The sequence below is a fragment of the Octopus sinensis genome, linkage group LG21 (assembly GCF_006345805.1).
Source record: "Octopus sinensis linkage group LG21, ASM634580v1, whole genome shotgun sequence".
Taxonomy (NCBI): domain Eukaryota; kingdom Metazoa; phylum Mollusca; class Cephalopoda; order Octopoda; family Octopodidae; genus Octopus; species Octopus sinensis.
In genome coordinates, this window is record NC_043017.1 from 6,402,932 (window position 1) to 6,427,931 (window position 25,000).

Sequence of the window (25,000 nt, forward strand, 5' to 3'; positions counted from 1 at the left end):
AGAGACCGATAGAATAAGTACTGGGCTTACAAAGAATAAGTCTCGGGGTCGATTTGCTCGACTAAAGGCGGTGCTTCAGCATGGCCACAGTCAAATGACTGAAACAACTAAGAGAGATATGCATATACTCACACGGATAACACACAAGGTACCTTTCAGCAAACAAGTCTGACAGAGTTATGTACCTTGTCCATAAGCCTTTACCTGCGTGTTAGGGTACCTGAGAATAGCAATCACAAAATATAATTAATCTGAAAGGTGTAACGAGCCAAAACTGGAGCCTCTATGGAGTTGGTCAGTCATGCTAGAAGTAGCAGCCAAATCTCTTTTATATTACATACAAGTGTATGTAATATAATATAGAACATAACAGTTTACAAATATGATAGTCAGAAACAGATGAAATAGTCACAACTGGAAAGTCGTCTTCAACTCTTTTGTTATATTTGTTTAGGAATATTCTACCTTTGTTTTCATTATGAGTGGATTTGGTAGACAGAAACTGAAAAAAACCCATCATGTGTGTGTCCTTCACCACTGCTTGACAACCAATGTTAGTGTGTTTATGTCCTTGTGACTTAGTGGCTTGGCAAAAAAGACTGATAGATTAAGCACCAGGTTTTATGATGTATATTTTTATACCCAGACACATTCATATTGAACTGTTACACACTGAGTCACACTGATTTTTGCCTTCTGATTACATGAACGATACACACGTCTGTGGAATACCCAACCACATACCCTACAATTCAGTGAATAGAGAGTTCAGTTGATTGAATAACTGGAATATTTGTCACAGAAACGAACAGGCGCAGGAGTGGCTGTGTGGTAAGTAGCTTGCTTACCAACCACATGGTTCCGGGTTCAGTCCCACTGCGTGGCACCTTGGGCAAGTGTCTTCTACTATAGCCTTGGGCCGACCAAAGCTTTGTGAGTGGATTTGGTAGACGGAAACTGAAAGAAGCCCGTCGTATATATGTATATATATATATATGCGTGTGTGTGTTTGTCCCCCTAGCATTGCTTGACAACCGATGCTGGTGTGTTTATGTCCCCGTTACTTAGCGGTTCGGCAAAAGAGACCGATAGAATAAGTACTGGGCTTACAAAAAGAATAAGTCCCGGGGTCGAGTTGCTCGATTAAAGGCGGTGCTCCAGCATGGCCGCAGTCAAATGACTGAAACAGAGTAAAAGAGTAAAGAGAGAGAGAGACATTTACAAATATGGTGTTGTTATTCCTATATGTAAGGCGAGATACTGTCCCTATAAATCTGAAAGGCAATAAGACCCTACAAGTTCTGTTAAATGTCCCCTATAATTCTGACAGATAGCACCTCCCACAAGGCCAGTTATTGTCCTTGCAATTCAGGGAAAATAACAGGTCCCAGAGGGCCAAGCATTGTCCCTATAATTTTGACCAACAGAAGCTCCCACTCTTTAATAGATGGTTTGTAGTAGGAAGAAGGAAGAAATTCCTGATTGTAGAAGGCCCAAAAGCCGTTTTTGATGAGGTAGCCTCTACTTAGTTGTTCACCATGCTAGGAATGTTAACCCAGTCTCCCTCAGATGATACTGACGTCATAATAAAGAAGAAAAATACCGAAACAGCACACGAAAATATTTCAGTTCTAGAGACACTATGTTTGGAAAAAAAGGAAAGAAAAGAAAAAGCAAAGTTTGTCGTGACTGGAATAGTTTTTTTTTTTTTTTAATCATGTCTTTTGGATTAAGGATAATTAATAGTTAACTAACAACAAAATAGGAAATAATTAGTGAAAATAAACGTCAGTAAGGGAAATAACTTCTGCCCTCCTCAATATGGATTGGCTGTCATGGTGACAGAAGAACAGATTGAATTGGCGGGAATCGAACCACGTATCTATAACAATGTGCAGGTGATCGTATTACCTACAATTCTCTCTTTGGGAAAGATTCTTGGAAGGTTGCTCGACTCTTGTAAAAAAAAAAACTCAGCCAAATCTCAATCAATTATATCCTACCATTCAAAAAGCAAAAAAAAAAAGAGGAAAACGACAATGCAAATGTAGTTTGGAAAAACTGATGAGATGGTCACGGCTGGAACATCTTCGATCACGTCTGCTAGACCAGGATCGACTAAAGAAGAGACAGGAACACAATCATAAATGAGATGCTTCCTTCTCTGAAGTTTTAACACAGTCGTCCATTTACAATATGTTTATCTAATGTTGAGGGCAATTTTTATCCTTTCAGTTTTATAACCCCAGGAGGAAAGATAGTGCTCATCATGTTTGACAGGGAGCCCAACACTTTTGAGAGAGAGCCCTCCATTGAAGAATCTCCTGCCCCTAAGAGGTGCCAGCTGGTTGTGTTAACCTCGTGGTGTTCGATATTGTAGGAATTATCTGTTGAAATCTCATGTTGATATACTAATGGATACTCGTTGTCAATGCTTGTCATATTGACACAGCTAATTAGTAAGTGATGCTCTTTGTCAATATGTCATATTGACATAGCTAGTAACTGATGCTTGTTGTCAATGCCAGTCATATTTATATAGCATGTATTGATGCTCTTTATCAATGTCTGTCGTATTGACATAGTTGGTAACTGATGTCCTTAGTCAAGACTGTCATATTGACATAGCTAGTAACTAATACTCTTTATCAATGTCAAACATATTAGACATAAGTGGTAAATAACTGATGCTGTTTATCAATGTCAGTTGTATTGACATAAATGGTGAGTAGGTGGTGCTATTTGTCATATTGACATAGCTAGTGACTAACTAATGCTCTTTGTCAATGTCTGTCATACTAACATAGCAGGTGAGTAATGGCCAGATAGACTGATACATTTTTTGCTCCACGGTTTTATTACCTAATAAGTGTTAGTGATACAGTTTGAACTTACAAACATTGATGTCACTATTTCCAGCACTTACATCACACTCACACACACACATACCAAACTTCCAGTGTTTATTAGCAGATATAGTTTATAGTTTGATATTAGCTTTTCCATGAGAACACACCATAAATGGGTTATATGCTGTTGCTATTTAACTCTAGGTCAGCCTTAAACCAGCCGAACTATGGTACATAGAGCAGTCTTTGATAGTGTAGTCTTCACATAGCCCTAAGCAAACCTATGAAATGTGTATAGCCAAGGGTACAATCCACACTTTTGTTGTTCTAGTAATAATAAGTGGATGAAGGTTGAGAGAGATTTAGCTGTCATCTCTAGCAAGTCAACCACCTATATAAAAGAACCCATTGTGGGATAATTTTGTCAGAGCAACAATTTTTATAACTGGATATTCATCCTTTTGTTACTGTGAAGCTTCTGACTGTGGTGTGGACTTGCTTGTCAGTCAGGCAGACTGAGACAAGCAGAAATTTTTTTTTTTTTTTTGGTAGAGATTCTATAATGGGTTTCAATAACAAAATCCTTCTAGGATGGCTGGGTTATACAATTTGTAAGTTCAAACCTAACTGTAGATATTCTGTCAAGAACTCCAGGGGTCAATGACTATAGATAAAAGGAAAAGAAACAAAAAAGGAAGAACAAAAAAAAAAATGGTGTGAACTTACCTTTTTCTAAAATTGACTTTGTAGATTTTTCTGGCATTTTGATAAACATATTACTCATGCAAACCCAAGATTTCTTTTCCCCATGCGTCTTTGATAAAACCCTTCAACAAAAAAATAAGGTAAAAAAATTACAAATGTTTCATTTTTTATATATTTCATTCATTAGACTGGGGCCATACTGGAGCATTACCTTGAAAAAATCTAACACCCAGTGTAAAGATTATTTGCCGAGGTTGTCTTAGCTTTTCATCCTTTTGGGGTCGATAAAACAGGTACCAACTGTGTACTGAGGTCGTTGTAACCGACATACCACCCCACCTCCCACCCAAATACCCAACTTTGTGTCAAAATTTGAAGAGATTTTATTTATGGGTAGATAGCGATTTGAAAAATATGCACTTTGCAGAGTGGACTGGGTGCGTTTTACGTGGTAACAGCACCGTCGAGGTTTGCAGTAAAGATTATCTCCCTTACATGATTTCTTGTGCTTTTCGCATCTTCATGAAGGACCCTTCACAGAATAATAACTTTCATTGAATATACATCCATTTTTGATATGTGGGTTTAAACCAGGGGCCTTCAACTAGGATCTATATAAGATTTTGGTGGGGTCCACGGTAATTTTTCAGGGGCCATTAAAGAACTGTATTTCAGACAAGTTTATGCACAATAAGGTGGTTATACAGCCACAAAACACAGAATATTTTAACAATTTTTATACAACTTGGAGTAGCTGTGTGGTAAGTAGCTGGCTTACCAACCACATGTTTTCGGGTTCAGTCCCATTGTGTGACATCTTGGGCAAGTGTCTTCTACTATAGCCTCAGGCTGACCAAAGCCTTATGAGTGGATTTGGTAGAAGGAAACTGAAAGAAGCCCATCGTATATACATACATGTATATATATATGTGTGTGTGTATGTATGTATGTATGCATGTGTGTGTGAGTTTGTGTGTCTGTGTTTGTCCCCCCACCATCGTTTGAAAACCGATATCGGTGTGTTTACATTCTTGGAACTTAGCAGTTCAGCAAAAGATACCGATAGAATAAGCGGTCAATTTGTTCAACTAAAGGCAGTGCTCCAGCATGGCTGCAGTCAAATGACAAACAAATAAAGAGAAAACATGTACCAATAAGCCACAGCCAGCCTTAACCTCTTAACATATTATCCTTTATATTTTCGTTCAGAGGCGTCAAGTAAATCTTTATTTGAACGAAAACATGTGTTTACTGTACTCTGATGTACCAGTCATTCATTTCTAATTCGAAATACTTCGTTCATGATGTTATTTCCTTTTTCTATCATTAACTATCAGCAATTTCATAATAAATCATAACCAATCTAAAATAATGAGTACTTGAATAATTTTATAATAGTTTGATACAAAATAAATACAATATTTACATTTGACGAATATTTGTCCTCATCGTGTTTGTTGTTAATACAACATACCCTCCAGCCTTCATCAGGTGTCTTGGCGAAATTTCGAACCTGGGTTCTCATTCCTAAGGTATTTTTCGATATCATTATTATTATTAGTAGTAGTAGTATTCGGGTCACTGCCTGGAATCGAACTTGGAATCTTGGGGTTAGTAGCCCACGCTCATAACCACTAGGCCATATGCCCATGGGCATATGGCGTAGTGGTTAAGAGCATGGGCTACTAACCCCAAGATTCCAAGTTCAATTGCAAGCAGTGATCTGAATAATAATAATAATAACAACAACAGCAAAAAATACCTTAGGAATGAGAACCCAGGTTTGAAATTTCCCCAAGACAACTGATGAAGGCTGGAGGGTTGTGTTAACAACAAACAAGATGAGGACAAATATCCGTCAAATGTATATAATGTACATAATTCCTCATCTCTTAAATATAGAACTATATTGCCAAAATAAATAATTTGATCCAAAATAAATAATAAAAAATATATATACTGTGCATAACATTTAAAGACTTTTAGAAGAAAAACAAAGAAAAGTTTTTACCTAATTGCTTCTCTAATTTGGTTTCGTTTCCTATCTAAGTCAACAATTTGTTGTTTATTGGCGAGGATTTGTTCAGCAACCACTTCTATCTCACACAAACTGCTTTCAATCTTGTCCGTGCCCATTGTCAGCTGTTGGTGAAGGCTTTGGGAGATTAACTGGAGTGACGACAATAATGGGGAGATGGACGTCCCAGTTAATCATTTAAACCACCTTGAAAGATTAAAAAGATTTTTAAAAAAAACATCACAGAAATAGAATTGTTTAATCTGATGAAAATAGATATAAATGAAGATAATGATAAGAGTGATGATGATGATGATGATGATCATTGTTATCAGCATTTAATGTTTGCTTTCCATGCTGGCATGGGTTGGATGATTTGATAGGAGCTGAAAAGCGGATCAGGCCCCAGTTGCCTGTTTTGGCAGGGTTTCTATGGCTGGATGCCCTTCCTAATGCCAACCACTTTACAGAGTGGACTGGGTTACCATTACATGAAACTGACACAAATACTCATTATGTGGCACCAGCACAGATGCTCAATATATGACACTGGTATGAGTGCTTCCTATGTGGCACAGCAGGAGTGCACTTGTACACGGTACCGCCACAAGAGCTTTGGTACATGACACCAGCATGAGTACTTCTGTACGTGGCACCGACATGAATGCTTCTTACATGGAAACGGCACAGCTGCTTTCACCCATAGCACCAGCAGGAGTGCTTCTGTATGTGGCACCAGCACTAGTGCTTTTAACATATGCTTCTTTATTACCCACAAGGGGCTAAACATAGAGGGAACAAACAAGGACAGTCAAACGGATTAAGTCGATTACATCGACCCCAGTGTGCAACTGGTACTTAATTTATCGACTCCGAAAGGATGAAAGGCAAAGTCGACCTCAGCAGAATTTGAACTCAGAACGTAACAGCAGACGAAATACCTATTTCTTTATTACCTACAAGGGGCTAAACATAGAGGGAACAAACAAGGACAGTCAAACGGATTAAGTCGATTACATCGACCCCAGTATGCAACTGGTACTTAATTTATCGACCCCGAAAGGATGAAAGGCAAAGTCAACCTCGGCAGAATTTGAACTCAGAACGTAACGGCAGACGAAATACCTATTTCTTCACTACCCACAAGGGGCTAAACATAGAGGGGACAAACAAGGACAGACAAACGGATTAAGTTGATTACATCGACCCCAGTGCGCAACTGGTACTTAATTTATCGACCCCGAAAGGATGAAAGGCAAAGTCGACCTCAGCAGAATTTGAACTCAGAACATAACGACAGACGAAATACGGCTACGCATTTCACCCGGTGTGCTAACGTTAACATAGCAATGGTACTAGAGCTTTTTAAATGGCCCTGATATGAATGCTTTCCATGTGGTACCAGCACAATAATGATGGCAACGGTAATGGAGAGAATGATAATGAGGATTAATGTTATCAAATGCAGAAATTATGGTATGGAATCATAAAACTGTTTTGCTGACCAATCAATGCTGAGCATTGGTGTTGGTATAAGGCATTTTCTTTAAATGACCGTCATTAAATATCTCCACACATTACAGTTTTTTGTTGTTTGTTCCTTCTCAAGCCATGCCTGGCTCAAAAGGGCCAGTTTCCCGGTTTCTTGGCGTATAGGTTCCCCACCTGGACGGGATGCCGGTCCATCACAGGTGAGCTGCAAGATGGAGGAGCAAAGAGTGAGCAGAAGTTCGCCATTACCTTCTGCCAGAGCCGCGTAGGTGTTTTGCTCATAAACACACACATCGTCCGGTCTGAGATTCGAACCCGCGATCCCTCGACCACGAGTTCACTGCTCTAACCACTAGGCCATGTGCCTCCACTCACATTACAGTGGCCATCTTCATCCTTCACTGGACCACCAAACTATCTCTCCTCATGCATTCTCTCTACTCCTGAAGCCTACCCCAAACACATCATCTCCTTTTTCCCTGCAGTCAACAGTATCGTAACAACCTTACTGCTCCAACCTCAACTTGTGCAACCCCTCCCCAATCCTTATAAATGTTGTTCATCTCCCTCCCCCATCTCTTGCACTAACACATACTTATAGTGGCTTTCAGATGAGGTGGGTAGGGCCGGCTCCAATCACCAAGTTATGTTTGGGGTTTTAGTGGGATTACAAATTCACAAGAAGTCCCTGGCCACATACATACACACTTTCAGATAGTGTGGTCCATAGCAGCTAATCTTGCTATCTATTGTCAACCATCTTAGAGGATTTGCGGAGCAAGTCACCACTGATTATCAAATAGGTGTAGCCTGGGCTTGAAGCAGATTCTTGAGACATGCTTTAACAAAAGCTAAGAAGTGCTTCACTCCCTATGCTTTTCTCTTATGCTGGACACCAGCCCAGACTTTCTGAAGGCACTCTTCAACTTCCCTCTTTTTCTCTCTCACCTTATACAAACCCCTGCTTACCCCACCCCTACAGATCCTGCTACTTGTGGCCCCACACGGACACCTTATTACCACTGTCTATCTCTTTGGATATAGTTCTAATTCATTTTCAATTTCTCTCTTAAATGCGGGTAGCCAAGAAACTCTTCTACAATAAGAACCTGCTCCACCCCAGCACCTTCCTGCATACCTTAAACCCCCAACTAACACACACAGGCAACATCCTCCCTCCTTGACATTGCTTTGTTAATCTGTGAGCTACATGGAGAACTCAAAAACACTGGTGGCACAAAAAAAAAAAACAAGCACCCAGAACACCCTGTAAAGTGGATGGCATTACAAAGGGCATAAGGGCATCCAGTCATTGCACACCATATCCAAACAGACAGACACTGGAGCATGATGGGGTCTTTCAACTCATTGGATCTTTGTCCGGACATCCAGCCCTTGTCAGCATGGAACTCGGACATATTACTCTCTTTTACTTGTTTCAGTCATTTGACTGCGGCCATGCTGGAGCACCACCTTTAGCCGAGGACTTATTCTTTGTAAGCCTAGTACTTATTCTATCGGTCTCTTTTGCTGAACTGCTAAGCTACGGGGACGTAAACACACCACCATCGGTTGTCAAACGATGTTGGGGGTACAAACACAAAAACACAAACACGGGGACACACACACACATATATATATATATATATATATACATATATATACGACGGGCTTCTTTCAGTTTCCGTCTGCCAAATCCACTCACAAGGCTTTGGACAGACTGAGGCTAAGGTAGAAGACACTTGCCCAAGGTGCCACGCTGTGGGAATGAACCTGGAACCATGTGGTTGGTAAGCAAGCTACTTACCACACAACCACTCCTGTGCCATATGATGAAGATATAATATAACGTATGTATTGGTGCAAGATAACTACCACTTAATACACATACAACCTTTACAGAAAACTTATATCCTACAGGGAGCCTTCTCGAAATATAAAATTGATGACGATTGGCCTGAAAGAAGTTTTCTATATAGGTTTTTATATGTTGCTAGTGTACATAGATAGGATAGATTAGTATTAATGGATACATACATGTGTGTGTATATATATGTATATATGTTTCGGTGGGTTCCCAGCACACGAGTAAAAGCTAATCTGGGACTAAAGAACAACAACAAATGCCTGTTATGTTCTTTATACGAAAACCGTAACATGTCAAATTCATAGAAACCCTGACGGCCGAGAGGATTTTCGAAGAGTTGTCCCCCCTTTGTGTAAAAAATGATTTATTTTGTGTTTTATTTACTTTGTTGTAAGGATCGACTAGTCACGACTAGCTAGCGCCGATATCTTAAGTAGCACCCTTGGACGTTTAGGACAAACTAATGAAAATCCTTCGGACTGGGGAAAGGGTTGATAAAGATTTAATTAGTCTTTGATAAAACCAATTAGTGAATTACGTAGAATAATTATTTATTTGCAAACTTAGTGAATACAGCAGGTCGTTTCTATGTTTACGTACCAGAAGGGTTTCTTTGTTTTTTGTATAAAACCAGGAATTTTGAGGGAGGGGTTAGTCTGTGACTGGTACTTTATGCCATCGACTCTGGAGGAATGAAAGGCAAATTTGATGGCAACCGGGATTTGAACTCACAACGTAACGAGTCGGAAAAAATATCGCATAACTGGTAATATGTATCATATATGATGCATAAAAGCTAGGAAACTATGTCCTCTGTATCACATAAGATATATCAGTGGTTTTCAACCAGGGTTCCGCCAGTATAGTCCAGGGGTTCCGCAAGAAGTTACAAAAATGCTAAAATCGACAGTAATTTTTAAGTCTCCCGTGCAGATATGTGTGCATAGGACAATTAAATTATTGCACAGGGGTTCCTCGAGCCAGTGAAATGTTTTCTTGGGGTTCCGCTCCAGCAAAAAGTTTGAAAAGCACTTCGATATATGATAGGCCATGGGTTAAAAGTGATACGAGTATGAGTTTGCGTTACGAACCGCGGCCTGTTTTCTTATATAAACAGAAGTGCATCATAACGAATGGAAGGACTGTTTAAGTTACTTTGTTAAAACTAAATTTCGCCAAAAGCTAAACAAAACATGAAGTTTTTAACACAATATTTTAGGGTTTTTGTTACGCCGCAAACGGGTGGGGTACGTATTCTTTACCTCCGCCAAAACAAGTGTTCCACAAATACTTCAAAATAGTTCACGAGTACCATTTACTATTTACTATTTTACTTGTTTCAGTCATTTGACTGCGGCCATGCTGGAGCACCGCCTTTTGTCGAGCGAATCGACCCCGGGACTTATTCTTTTGTAAGCCCAGTACTTATTCTATCGGGCCGCTTTTGCCAAACCGCTAAGATACGGTGACGTAAACACACCAGCATCGGTTGTCAAGCAATGCTAGGGGGACAAACACAAACATACATATATATATATATATATATATATATATATATATATATATATATATATACACACACACACATATATACATATATACGACAGGCTTCTTTCAGTTTCCGTCTACCAAATCCACTCAGAAGGCATTGGTCGTATTTTCCTTTTCTCTGTAATTTTAAATCTGTTGTGTCTGGGGAGAGTCATTTTCTTTTTGTGCCTTTATAATGTAACACACTCACCGGTAAATTTTCCGTTTATTTTATTATTTTCCAAAAATTTTCGTTGCGTCTTGCAACCTTTTTAATAGTCGCAATAAAAATAAGAAATAAGTGGAAATTTTTACCGGCGTGTGTTGTATTATAAGGCACAAAAAGAAAATGACTCTCCCCAGACACAACAGAATAGGCTTCAACACACGAACTCATATAAAGAATATTGCAAACCAAATCCAAAAACGAAATGTAATTTTAATTATTTGGTAATTAAGCATTCTTCGAAAGAATGTTGGTAATTTAAGTTAAGCGAAACGTGTAGGAGTGACGCTGAAGAATTTACGGAGCATAAAATATTTATTCCAGCGAGAAAGAAAGACCCAATGTCCATAAAAAATATAATATATTATAAGTAAATCAATTGGTACAAAAGCAAATGAATGATTCGAATAAAATAATTAATTACATGGTTATTTAATTGGATTCTGAAATGAAGTTACGTCGCAGCTGAAATATTTTAAGAAGTTACACAATGTCTTCCGTAGCATAAAAACTATATCTTTAACCTTTAAAAAAAAAAGGAGGTGATATCTGTAAAAATATAATATATCATAAATAAATTATTCGGCGAAAATAATGTAAAAGATTTCAATTAAAATATCCCGAGCAAAAACTCACCAAACAATTTCGTCGTCTTAATTCGTTGTCCGAAGAATTATGATATATTAAATTATCTCCCCTGCGTAGAACTTCCTGATTGCAATAACAAAGCGACGTAAAGTGGCATTGATCTTGAGGTCACGGTTTCTAATCTAGGTGAGAACAGTATCACTTCATTTTTTTTTTTTCTGATTGCTTTTTGAAATAAAATAATTCTAGGATCTTTTCGGTTTGACCGGCAGTTTTTTTCTAGCGGTGTTATATGAAATTGTCACCCATAATTGTGACCCTAGTATCGATCTATTGCATTTCCATCTGTTTTAGGGTTAGTTAGGGTTAGGGATGGGGGGAAGGGTATCTTTTTTTTCTTCACAAATGTAAATAAACCCAATCTGTTTCTTAAACGAGGGACATATTCATACGACACAGAATGTTTTCACCTCAATAGACGTCATTGATTAGTTGAAATTGCAGAAACTGAAAAAAAAAACAACAACAAATATTTTACAAACTATAGAATTTTCTCAATAAAGCCAAGAGAAAAAGATGTTTTATAAACACATTCTATCAGTATACGAAGTTTAAAAGTGTTTAGTTACGTGGAAATTATTTTTAAAAACTGCCGGTCAAACCGAAAAGATCCTTTTTTAATGAAAATCGTGCGGGTGTTACCCTGAAAATTTCCCAAACAAAATATTTTAACACTCTTTTTATTATCATTTAAACAATCTCTATACAACAGGATTAAGGTTACGAGGATCCAGTCGAGTTAAATAGGAATGAAAGAGGTCCGTAAGCTAAGAATGGTTGGGAACCACTGCTATTGTTTCCCTGGGCATGGGTTCACTGAAGCTCCGGCGTCTGGCGACGGACTTGGTAAACACCCACAAAGTTATCAACCACCTCACCAACAACAACACTGAACACCTTTTTGATCTCCATGTGTCTAACACACGTGGACATGCCTACAAAGTCAGAAAACAACACAGCTCCCATGACTTTCGGAAACATCTTTTCACGCTCAGAGTTGCTGAAGCATGGAATAAACTGCCTGCGTCAGTAGTTGACTGCCACGACACTGCATCCTTTAAGGCCCTCATGCTTTCCGAAATCCGCCGAAACTACACCTGATTATATATACACTTTAGATGAGTTGTAGTGCACCTGAGCACTGTACACAATTATTATTATTATTATTATTATTATTATTGTTAATAATAATAAATTGTTTTCGTAAAATCCGTTGCCTTAGTGTCAAGTAACGCAGTCAGTAATTAAAGAGAGGCAATTCATACAAACACTGCCTAGTAATTCATAACATACTCAACTCCTAACATCGTTATTTCTTAAACAACGAAATAAAGAAATAGTTTTTCGTTTTATTTATTCTACACTAAGAATTAATTGCAAAATTATCCAAAAGTAGTGCATCAATCGCCTGATCTTTTCTGCAGAGTTACAGAACTGCGATGTATCTAGAAATATATTGTGTGATGCGGGACTGTTGTGTATCGTTGCTATGGCTACCTAGCACTTAGCTCTTTCTCTCATTCTTTTTCCTTGGTGAAATTCATGTAAACAACACAATCTATCGAAATGGCGCTGTCATCGTTGGAAATCTCTGATCTAGAAAGCAGGCGATCTTTATACGATATTGAAAGAAGTAGATTTGGAGAAGGTGTAAGTATAAACATACGCTGGGTACTGATATATTTGTGATACCTACGTTCTGAGTTCGAATGCTACCGTGGTTGAATTTGTTTTTTTTTGTTTTTTTTCTTTTATCCTTTCGGGGTCTATAAAATAGGTACCAGTTGATCACTAGGATCGATGTAACGGAGTAGCCCCTATTTCCCAAAATTTTAGGCCTTGTGCCTTCGACACGAAAGGAACCGTTAGCACGCTGGTCCGGCTTTACGTTCTGAGTTCAAACTCCGCCGAGGTCGACTTTGCTTTTAATCCGTTCGGGGCCTATGAAATAAATACCATTCAAGTACTGGGATCGTTGAACAAGCCTCATCCCTCAGAATTTCAAATCTTGTTCTTATACTAGAAAGGATTAATGTTATGGTATTATTGAGATAATTTATATAGGGGTATAATGGTATTTTAACTGTGGAAATAGGAAAATTTGAGTGTGAAGAATAATTCCCATTTATGAATGGACAAACGACTGAATTTTTCTCTCATTCTTCGTTATCACTTACTTGTCTCAGTCATTGGACTGCGGCCATGCTGGGGCAGCACCTTGAAGGGTTTTAGTCTAACAAATGGTCCCCGGGACTTATTTTGGATCTTTTCGGTTTGACCGACAGTTTTTAAAAATAATTTCCACGTAACTAAACACTTTTAAACTTCGTATACTGGTAGAATGTGTTTATAAAACATCTTTTTCTCTTGGCTTTATTGAGAAAATTCTATAGTTTGTAAGATATTTGTTGTTTTTCTTCTGCAATTTTTGCAATTTCAACCAATCAGTGACGTCTATTGAGGTGAAAACATTCTGTGCCGTATGAATATGTCCCTCGTTTAAGAAACAAATTGGGTTTATTTACATTTGTGAAGAAAAAAGATACCCTTCCCCCCACCCCTAACCCTAACTAACCCTAAAACAGATTGAAATGCAATAGATTGATACTAGAGTCATAATTATGGGTGACAATTTCATATGACACCGCAAGAAAAAAATGCCGTTCAAACCGAAAAGATCCCTTATTTTTATAAGTCTGGTACTCAGTCTCTTTTGCTGAACTGCTGACTTATCGGGGACAGAAACAAACCTATACCGGTTGTCAAGCAGTAGTGGTGATTGAGAATAAATACAGACTCAAAGGTGACACACAGACATATATTTACACACATAGGATGTGGTTCTACACAGTTTCTCTCCACCAAATTCACTCAGAAGGCTTCGGTCAGTCAGGTTCTGTGCAGTAGGATTGAACCAGAAACCACATTGTTGTAGAGAGACCTCCCTAACGACTCAGCCATGCCTGTGCATACACATTTTATTATTAATTCTCAAGATGGCCAGCTTGCAGAATCATGAACATGTCATGGTGCAGGAGTGGCTGTGTGGTAAGTAGCTTGCTAACCAACCACATGGTTCCGGGTTCAGTCCCACCGCGTGGCATCTTGGGCAAGTGTCTTCTGCTATAGCCCCGGGTCGACCAATGCCTTGTGAGTGGATTTGGTAGACGTAAACTGAAAGAAGCCTGTCGTATATATGTATGTCTGTGTATATGTTTGTGTGTCTGTGTTTGTCCCCCTAGCATTGCTTGACAACCGATGCTGGTGTGTTTACGTCCCCGTCACTTAGCAGTTCGGCAAAAGAGACCGATAGAATAAGTACTGGGCTTACAAAAGAATAAGTCCCAGGGTCGATTTGCTCGACTAAAGGCAGTGCTCCAGCATGGCTGCAGTCAAATGACTGAAACAAGTAAAAGAGTATGTCAGGCAAAATCATGAACAACATTTCATCCAACTTTACGTTCTGAGTTCAAATTCTGCCAAGATCGACTTTACCTTTCTTCCTTTCGGGGTCGATAAATTAAGTACCAGTTGTATACAGAGGGTTGATGTAATCAACTATTCCCCTTTCCTTGAAATTGCTGGCCTTGTGTCAACATTCGATAAATTAAGTACCAGTTGTATACGGAGGGTTGATGTAATCAACTATTCCCCTTTCCTTGAAATTGCTGGCCTTGTGTCAACATTCGAAACTATTATTATAATTATTGTTATTATTCTGTTTCGGGGTTTTTTTTTTACATCTCTGTAACTTAGCGGTTCAGCAAAGGTGAGCAACAGAATAAGTACTAGGCTCTGGGGTTGAAAAAGAATAAATTCTGCAGTTGATTTGATTGACTAAAGGTGGTGCTCCAGCATGGCCACAGTCAAATGACAGAAACAAGTAAAATAATACACACACACACACATATATATATATATATATATATATATATATATATATAAACTGCTCTCCTTGGACACATGCGATCATATAGATTTCCAACTTAGAGGATAATGGAGTATCCTGTATGCTAGAAATCTATGTGGTTGTATGCACGTGAGGAAAGCGGTTTATTTCAAATTGATGTAATGTTTGCATTGATCAATTAAAGGGAGCTGCTTTAAATGGCCACAATGCACTGATACCTGGACATCCTTCTTACTTATTTTTTTTCTAATTCATATATATATATATATATATATATATACTTTATTTAAAGCAGCAGAAAATTCAACAAAACCTGTTACTCTGAGTTTCACCTTTTATCAATTCAACAAGGAAAAAATTAAATTATACCATATAGAAAAAAAATGACATATATTCGTTTTATTTATTACTAGCAGTATCGCCCAGCATTGCTCGGGTTTGTAAGGGAAATAACTATATAAGCATTTTTAGAGAGTTATAGCCAAAAAATAGCAAAAAAATGCATTAAAAATGGAAAAAAAATGTTGTTAATTTTTAAATCGTTGACTCATCGTAGACATTTTTAGAGAGTTACTTCCCTTATATAATAGCGAAAAAATGCATTAAAATGGAAAAAAATGATGGTAAATTTTTTTAAAATCGTAGACTCATCGTAGACGCGCGCTAATACCCAGAAGGGCTCGATATGAATCACGACTATAAGATACCCGATTTTGGTTAAACTGCATCGCAAAATGTGGGAGTAGTTAGGAATCTAAATCGTAGGAGACAGACACACAACTTTAGTTTTATATATAAAGATTTTGCATATTACTTAATCATTATTATATGTTTTTATCTTATATTTAATATTTTCTATAGGATGTAATTTCTTTCTATATGGTATAATTTAATTTTTTCATTGTTGAATTGATAAAAGGTGTTTTTTTTCTAATTCATATATATATATATATATTATATTTTGTGAAATTTGATTTAGTATTTCTAAATTGAATTTTTCCCTGTAAGTTTGAAATAATATTCCCTAATATTATTATTATTATTATTATTATAATAATATATATATATACATACACCTTGGGCTTCTAGTTTCCATCTACCAAATCTACACACAGGTCTTTGGTTCAGCCTGAGAATATGGCAGAAGACATTTTCCCAGAACCATGGTTTCTGGGACTGAACCCAGAACCATGTGCTTGGGAAGCAAACTTCTTGCCACACAGCCACATATGTGCCTTTATTAGTATTTCTTATCAAGGATATGGATGGCTGAATCAGGGAAAATCTGGAAAAAAAATATAGTGACTTCTTGTCACCCTTACCCTGTTGCAGTCCAGCCCCTCTGTTTCATCCCCTAATTTCCTCCTGCACCTTGCTGGCAAGGTTTCACGTTTCCTTTGTCTCTGTTGCAGTCCAGCCCCTCTGTTTCATCCCCCTAATTTCCTCCTTGCACCTTGCTGGCAAGGTTTCACGTTTCCTTTGTCTCTGTTGCAGTCAGCCCCCTGTTTTCATCCCCTAATTTCCTCCTTGCACCTTGCGGCGAAGGTTTCACGTTTCTTTGTCTCTGTTGCAGTCCAGCCCTTTTTTTTCATCCCCTAATTTCCTCCTTGCACCTTGCTGGAAAAGTTTCACGTTCCTTTGTCTCTGTTGCAGTCCAGCCCCTCTGTTTCATCCCCTAATTTGCTCCTTGCACTTGCTGGCGAAGGTTTCACGTTTCCTTTGTCTCTGTTGCAGTCCAGCCCCTCTGTTTCATCCCCTAATTTGCTCCTTGCACCTTGCTGGCGAAGGTTTCACGTTTCCTTGTCTCTGTTGCAGTCCAGCCCCTCTGTTTCATCCCCTAATTTCCTCCTTGCACCTTGCTGGCGAAGGTTTCACGTTTCCTCTTTGTCCCTGTTGCAGTCCAGCCCCTCTGTTTCATCCCCTAATTTCCTCCTTGCACCTTGCTGGCGAAGGTTTCACGTTTCCTTTGTCTCTGTTGCAGTCCAGCCCCTCTGTTTCATCCCCTAATTTCCTCCTTGCACCTTGCTGGTGAAGGTTTCACGTTTCCTTTGTCTCTGTTGCAGTCAAGCCCCTCTGTTTCATCCCCTAATTTCCTCCTTGCACCTTGCTGGCGAAGGTTTCATTTCGCCCGTTTCCTTGGTCTCTGTGCAGTCCAGCCCCTCTGTTTCATCCCCTAATTTCCTCCTTGCACCTTGCTGGCGAAGGTTTCACGTTTCCTTTGTCTCTGTTGCAGTCCAGCCCCCTGTTTCCATCCCTAATTTCCTCCTTGCACCTTGCTGGTGAAGGTTTCACGTTTCCTTTGTCTCTGTTGCAGTCCAGCCCCTCTGTTCATCTAATTTCCTCCTTGAACCTTGCTGGCGAAGGTTTCACGTTTCCTTTGTCTCTGTTGCAGTCCAGCCCCTCTGTTTCATCCCCTAATTTCCTCCTCCTGCACCTTGCTGGTGAAGGTTTCACGTTTCCTTTGTCTCTGTTGCAGGCCAGCCCCTCTGTTTCATTCCCTTAATTTCCTCCTTGCACCTGCTGGCGAAGGTTTCACGTTTCCTTTGTCTCTGTTGCAGTCCAGCCCCTCTGTTTCATCCCCCTAATTTCCTCCTTGCACCTTGCTGGCGAAGGTTTCACGTTTCCTTTGTCTCTGTTGCAGTCCAGCCCCTCTGTTTCATCCCCTAATTTCCTCCTTGCACCTTGCTGGCGAAGGTTTCACGTTTCCTTTGTCTCTGTTGCAGTCCAGCCCTCTGTTTCATCCCCTAATTTCCTCCTTGCACCTTGCTGGCGAAGGTTTCACGTTTCCTTTTGTCTGTTGCAGTCCAGCCCCTCTGTTTCATCTCCCCTAATTTCCTCCTTGCACCTTGCTTGGCGAAGGTTTCCACGTTTCCTTGTCTCTGTTGCAGCCAGCCCCTCTGTTTCATCCCTAATTTCCTCCTTGCACCTTGCTGGCGAAGGTTTCACGTTTCCTTTGTCCTCTGTTGCAGTCCAGCCCCTCTGTTTCATCCCCATAATTTCCTCCTTGCACCTTGCTGGCGAAGGTTTCACGTTTCCTTTGTCTCTGTTGCAGTCCAGCCCCTCTGTTTCAATCCCCTAATTTGCTCCTTGCACCTTGCTGGCGAGGTTTCACGTTTCCTTTGTCTTTCTGTCTGTGCAGTCCAGCCCCTCTGTTTCATCCCCTAATTTCCTCCTTGCACCTGCTGGCGAAGGAAGGTTCACGTTTCCTTTGTCTCTGTTGCAGTCCAGCCCCTCTGTTTCATCCCCTAATTTGCTCCTTGCACCTTGCTGGCGAAGGTTTCACGTTTCCTTTGTCTCTGTTGCAGGCCAGCCCCTCTGTTTCATCCCCTAATTTCCTCCTTGCACCTTGCTGGCGAAGGTTTCACGTTTCCTTTGTCTCTGTTGCAGGCCAGCCCCTCTGTTTCATCCCCTAATTTCCTCCTTGCACCTTGCTGGCGAAGGTTTCACGTTTCCTTTGTCTCTGTTGCAGGCCAGCCCCTCTGTTTCATCCCCTAATTCCTCCTTGCCTTGCTGGCGAAGGTTTCACGTTTCCTTTGTCTCTGTTGCGGCCAGCCCCTCTGTTTCATCCCCTAATTCTCCTTGCACCTTGCTGGCGAAGGTTCACGTTCCTTTGTCTCTGTTGCAGGCCAGCCCCTCTGTTATCCCCCTAATTTGCTCCTTGCACCTTGCTGGCGAAGGTTTCACGTTCCTTTGTCTCTGTTGCAGGCCAGCCCCTCTGTTTCATCCCCTAATTTCCTCCTTGCACCTTGCTGGCGAAGGTTTCACGTTCCTTTGTCTCTGTTGCAGGCCAGCCCCTCTGTTTCATCCCCTAATTTGCTCCTTGCACCTTGCTGGCGAAGGTTTCACGTTTCCTTTGTCTCTGTTGCAGTCCAGCCCCTCTGTTTCATCCCCTAATTTTCCCTTGCACCTTGCTGGTGAAGGTTTTCACGTTTCTTTGTCTCTGTGCAGGCCAGCCCCTCTGTTTCATCCCCTAATTTCTCCTTGCACCTTGCTGGCGAGGTTTCACGTTTCCTTTGTCTCTGTTGCAGTCCAGCCCCTTGTTTCATCCCCTAATTTCCTCCTTGCACCTTGCTGGCGAAGGTTTCACGTTTCCTTTGTCTCTGTTGCAGTCCAGCCCCTCTGTTTCATCACATCCCTAATTTCCTCCTTGCACCTTGCTGGCGAAGGTTTCACGTTTCCTTTGTCTCTGTTGCAGTCCAGCCCTCTGTTTCATCCCCTAATTTCCTCCTTGCACCTTGCTGGCGAAGGTTTCACGTTTCCTTTGTCTCTGTTGCAGTCCAGCCCCTCTGTTTCATCCCCTAATTTCCTCCTTGCACCTTGCTGGCGAAGGTTTCACGTTTCCTTTGGTCTCTGTTGCAGGTCCAGCCCCTCTGTTTCATCCCCTAATTCCTCCTTGCACCTTGCTGGCGAAGGTTTCACGTTTCCTTTGTCTCTGTTGCAGTCCAGCCCCTCTGTTTCATCCCCTAATTCCTCCTTGCACCTTGTGGCGAAGGTTTCACGTTTCCTTTGTCTCTGTTGCAGACAGCCCCTCTGTTTCATCCCCTAATTTCCTCCTTGCACCTTGCTGGCGAAGGTTTCACGTTTCCTTGTCTCTGTTGCAGTCCAGCCCCTCTCTGTTCATCCCCTAATTCCTCCTTGCACCTGCTGGCGAAGGTTTCACGTTTCTTTGTCTCTGTTGCAGTCAGCCCCTCTGTTTCATCCCCTAATTTGCTCCTTGCACCTTGCTGGCGAAGGTTTCACGTTTCCTTTGTCTCTGTTGCAGTCCAGCCACTCTGTTTTCATCCCCTAATTTCCTCCTTGCACCTTGCTGGCGAAGGTTTCACGTCCTGTGTCTCTGTTGCAGCCAGCCCCTCTGTTTCATACCCTAATTTCTCCTTGCACCTTGCTGGCGAAGGTTTCACGTTTCCTTTGTCTCTGTTGCAGGCCAGCCCCTCTGTTTCATCCCCTAATTTCCTCCTTGCACCTTGCTGGCGAAGGTTTCACGTTTCCTTGTCTCTGTTGCAGTCCAGCCCCTCTGTTTCATCCCCTAATTTCCTCTTGCACCTTGCTGGCGAAGGTTTCACGTTTCCTTTGTCTCTGTTGCAGTCCAGCCCCTCTGTTTCATCCCCTAATTCCTCCTTGCACCTTGCTGGCGAAGGTTCACGTTTCTTTGTCTGTTGCAGGCCAGCCCCTCTGTTTCATCCCCTAATTTCCTCCTTGCACCTTGCTGGCGAAGGTTTCACGTTTCCTTTGTCTCTGTTGCAGGCCAGCCCCTCTGTTTCATCCCCTAATTTCCTCCTTGCACCTTGCTGGCGAAGGTTTCACGTTTCCTTTGTCTCTGTTGCAGGCCAGCCCCTCTGTTTATCCCCTAATTTCCTCCTTGCAACTGCGCTTAAACGTTTCCTTTGTCTCTGTTGCAGTCCACCCTCTGTTTCATCCCCTAATTTCTCCTTGCCCTGCTGGCGAAGGTTTCACGTTTCCTTGTCTCTGTTGCAGTCCAGCCCTCTGTTTCATCCCCTAATTTCCTCCTTGCACCTTGCTGGCGAAGGTTTCACGTTTCCTTTGTCTCTGTTGCAGTCCAGCCCCTCTGTTTCATCCCCTAATTTCCTCCTTGCACCTTGCTGGCGAAGGTTTCACGTTTCCTTTGTCTCTGTTGCAGTCCAGCCCCTCTGTTTCATCCCCTAATTTCCTCCTTGCACCTTGCTGGCGAAGGTTTCACGTTTCCTTTGTCTCTGTTGCAGGCCAGCCCCTCTGTTTCATCCCCTAATTTCCTCCTTGCACCTTGCTGGCGAAGGTTTCACGTTTCCTTTGTCTCTGTTGCAGTCCAGCCCCTCTGTTTCATCCCCTAATTTCCTCCTTGCACCTTGCTGGCGAAGGTTTCACGTTTCCTTTGTCTCTGTTGCAGTCCAGCCCCTCTGTTTCATCCCCTAATTTCCTCCTTGCACCTTGCTGGCGAAGGTTTCACGTTTCCTTTGTCTCTGTTGCAGGCCAGCCCCTCTGTTTCATCCCCTAATTTGCTCCTTGCACCTTGCTGGCGAAGGTTTCACGTTTCCTTTGTCTCTGTTGCAGTCCAGCCCCTCTGTTTCATCCCCTAATTTGCTCCTTGCACCTTGCTGGCGAAGGTTTCACGTTTCCTTTGTCTCTGTTGCAGTCCAGCCCTCTGTTTCATCCCCTAATTTCCTCCTTGCACCTTGCTGGCGAAGGTTTCACGTTTCCTTTGTCTCTGTTGCAGTCCAGCCCCTCTGTTTCATCCCTAATTTCCTCCTTGCACCTTGCTGGCGAAGGTTTCACGTTTCCTTTGTCTCTGTTGCAGTCCAGCCCTCTGTTTCATCCCCTAATTTCCTCCTTGCACCTTGCTGGCGAAGGTTTCACGTTTCCTTTGTCTCTGTTGCAGGCCAGCCCCTCTGTTTCATCCCCTAATTTGCTCCTTGCACCTTGCTGGCGAAGGTTTCACGTTTCCTTTGTCTCTGTTGCAGTCCAGCCCCTCTGTTTCATCCCCTAATTTGCTCCTTGCACCTTGCTGGCGAAGGTTTCACGTTTCCTTTGTCTCTGTTGCAGTCCAGCCCCTCTGTTTCATCCCCTAATTTCCTCCTTGCACCTTGCTGGCGAAGGTTTCACGTTTCCTTTGTCTCTGTTGCAGTCCAGCCCCTCTGTTTCATCCCCTAATTTCCTCCTTGCACCTTGCTGGCGAAGGTTTCACGTTTCCTTTGTCTCTGTTGCAGTCCAGCCCCTCTGTTTCATCCCCTAATTTCCTCCTTGCACCTTGCTGGCGAAGGTTTCACGTTTCCTTGTCTCTGTTGCAGTCCAGCCCCTCTGTTTCATCCCTAATTTCCTCCTTGCACACTTGCTGGCGAAGGTTTCACGTTTCCTTTGTCTCTGTTGCAGTCCAGCCCCTCTGTTTCATCCCCTAATTTCCTCCTTGCACCTTGCTGGCGAAGGTTTCACGTTTCCTTTGTCTCTGTTGCAGGCCAGCCTTGTTCACCGTTTGATCTACATTGGGAACATAAAGAACAGGTCAGAAGAACCATCAGTAGTTCTCAGTAAGTCCTTGAAGTTTGTTTCTGGCTGTGAATAGATATGTGTGTGTGAAGGCAGTGAGATATACATAGAATGTGTGAATGTGTGTATACACATGCACACACACATACATGTATACATATATTTGCACATGTGTATATCAAAATTGCGAGGATGACCGGTTCTTGACTGAAGATTAGAGGCTTCAAATGACCCGCCTGTTTTTTGTGTCGTCTATTTAAGTGTTTTGCGTTCTTGTCCCATTTTGTATTTTTATATATATATATACATATATGTGTGTCCATGCTGATGCGTGTATGCATAAGTATATCTATCTATCTATCTATCTATCTATCAATCTATCTATCTATCTATCATCTATCTATCTATCTATCTATCTATCTATCTATCTATATATATATATATATATTACTCTTACTCTTTTACTTGTTTCAGTCATTTGGACTGCGGCCATGCGGTGCATCTGGCGCTGCCTTTTAGTCGAGCAAATCGACCCCGGGACTTATTCTTTGTAAGCCAGTACTTATTCTATCGGTCTCTTTTGCCGAACCGCTAAGTGACGGGGACGTAAACACACCAGCATCGGTTGTCAAGCAATGCTAGGGGGACAAACACAGACACACAAAAACACACGCACACACACATATATATACATATATACGACGGGCTTCTTTCAGTTTCCGTGTACCAAATCCACTCAGAAGGCTTTGGTCGGCCCGAGGCTATAGTAGAAGACACTTGCCCAAGATGCCACGCAGTGGGACTGAACCCGGAACCATGTGGTTGGTAAGCAAGCTACTTACCACACAGCCACTCAATTACTTTAAATATAACAAAGAATTTAGTAAAATAACTTAGTTATCATTCAGCTAGTGTTAGGAACATAAATTGTGACTAAGGTTTGGTGGAATATTTTAATTCAGAACTTATGAAAACAAGACATTTGTACTCAGTGCCAGAGCCGGTTTCAGCCGGATTGTTATGAAAGAGTTAAATATCATATTGCACCCTTTCACAAACTATATTCTCAACCTAATCCCACCCCTTAATGCCCACAATTTATATACGATGGGCTTCTTTCAATTTCTGTCTTTGAAATATGTATGTATGTATGTATATTTGTGTGTGTGTCTGTGTTTGTCCCTCCACCATCAATTGACAACTGATGCCGGTGTGTTTACATCCTGGTAACTTAGTGGTTCAGGAAAAGGGACCAATAAAAAATAAGTACTAGGCTTGCAAAGAAAAAGTCCTGGGATCGATTCGTTCGACCAAAGGCAGTGCTCCAGCATGGCCACAGTCAAATGGCTGAAACAAATAAAAGAGTAAAAGAATAAGAAGCGGGTGGGTGCAGAAATTACAGGGAAGTGAAGTTTGAATTATTTAATCTCATCGATTAATCCAGGGATTATTGAGACTAGAAATTCGCTGTGTTCAATATCTTGTACCTTCTACAGTCATGGAATTTTGGAATTTTGTCTTTATTGATTTATTGATTACACAGACATTTTTACCAATATGTTGAATTAGATCATGAGATTTCATAAGGTCAGAAGTGATATCAAAGACAAGTATGTGTACGTGTAATGCACACACACACCACACACACACACACACACACACACACACACACACACACACGCACACACACACACACACACATTTATTTATATTCTCAAACAGTATATTAGTATATTCCTGGCTATGGCATACAACTGATCAGGATGTAAATGACAGCTGCATGCCAACTATTGCACTTAATTGAAAACTCCTCAGACATGCTGGCCAAAAGCACGCAGCCTATCTCAAGAGCGTGTTGAGGAGTTGTGAATATTGACTGTGGCATTAAAAATCTCATTGACAGATGGAAAGGGAACTTGGAGAACGTTGGTGAATATATTAACAATTAAATAAATCAGATAGGTTGTTCTATTAGTTTGTTGACCCCTAATGGACAGAACTTTTGCTACAATTTGATATATATGTATATATCTATATATAGAGAAGTTGAATTGCTGTGTGATGGCAGGTTTGGTAGCCTTCAACTAACATTATCTCTCCGAGACTCCTGCGGCGCAAGTTGACCAAAATGATAGTATTGTAGAAAAAGGCTGCTCTTCCTTCTGTAGAGAGGAAAAACATTCAAATCGGACCATGTTAACACCAAAAATACATTTACATCAAAAAAGTGCTTTTTTTTCTACGAAAATCCCTATTTTTTACGATTTTTTGACTGCTGTGTCGCCATTTTTCAGTGTATTTCAACCAGAAAAATGTTGCCTTAAAGAGAATAACAGGCTACATAATGCAAAACTTTTCATGTAACGCCTGTTGTTCATGCTGGCATGGGTTGGATAGTTTAACAGGAGCTGCCAAGCTGTCTTCTACTATAGCCTTGGGCCGACCAAAGCTTTGTGAGTATATTTACTACATGGAAACTGAAAGACACCCGTCGTATTTGTAAATATATATGAATATGTGTGTATCTTTGTATATGTGTTTGTCCCCAGCTGCCACATTAGCTTGACAACCGATGTTGGTGTGTTTATGTCCCTGAAACTGAACGGTTGAGCAAAAGAGACCGAGAGAATAAGTACTAGGCTTACAAAGAATAAGTCCCTGGGTCGATTTGTTTGACTATAGGCAGTGCTCCAGTATGGCTGCACATATATACACGCAGGAGTGGCTGTGTGGTAAGTAGCTTGCTAACCAACCACATGGTTCCGGGTTCAGTCCCGCT

General features: G+C 41.0%; 2 protein-coding genes across 2 annotated transcripts in view; one reads left to right on the top strand and one right to left on the bottom strand.

Annotated features, from left to right (window-relative positions):
* The window catches only part of LOC115222950 (p53 and DNA damage-regulated protein 1), a 16,573-nt gene extending 5,154 nt beyond the window's left edge, over positions 1–11,419 (bottom strand). The window contains exons 1-3 of the mRNA XM_029793355.2: positions 11,322–11,419; positions 5,566–5,778; positions 3,576–3,676 (exon numbers count right to left, since the gene is read on the bottom strand). Coding sequence (XP_029649215.1) covers positions 3,576–3,676; positions 5,566–5,690 — 226 coding nt within the window. The 5' untranslated portion in view covers positions 5,691–5,778; positions 11,322–11,419. The remainder of the gene's footprint in view (positions 1–3,575; positions 3,677–5,565; positions 5,779–11,321) is intronic.
* Positions 11,420–12,800: 1,381 nt separating this feature from the next.
* Positions 12,801–25,000, top strand: part of LOC115222949 — a 36,024-nt gene continuing 23,824 nt past the window's right edge. Inside the window, exons 1-2 of the mRNA XM_029793353.2 lie at positions 12,801–12,983; positions 22,190–22,262. Coding sequence (XP_029649213.1) covers positions 12,900–12,983; positions 22,190–22,262 — 157 coding nt within the window. The 5' untranslated portion in view covers positions 12,801–12,899. The remainder of the gene's footprint in view (positions 12,984–22,189; positions 22,263–25,000) is intronic.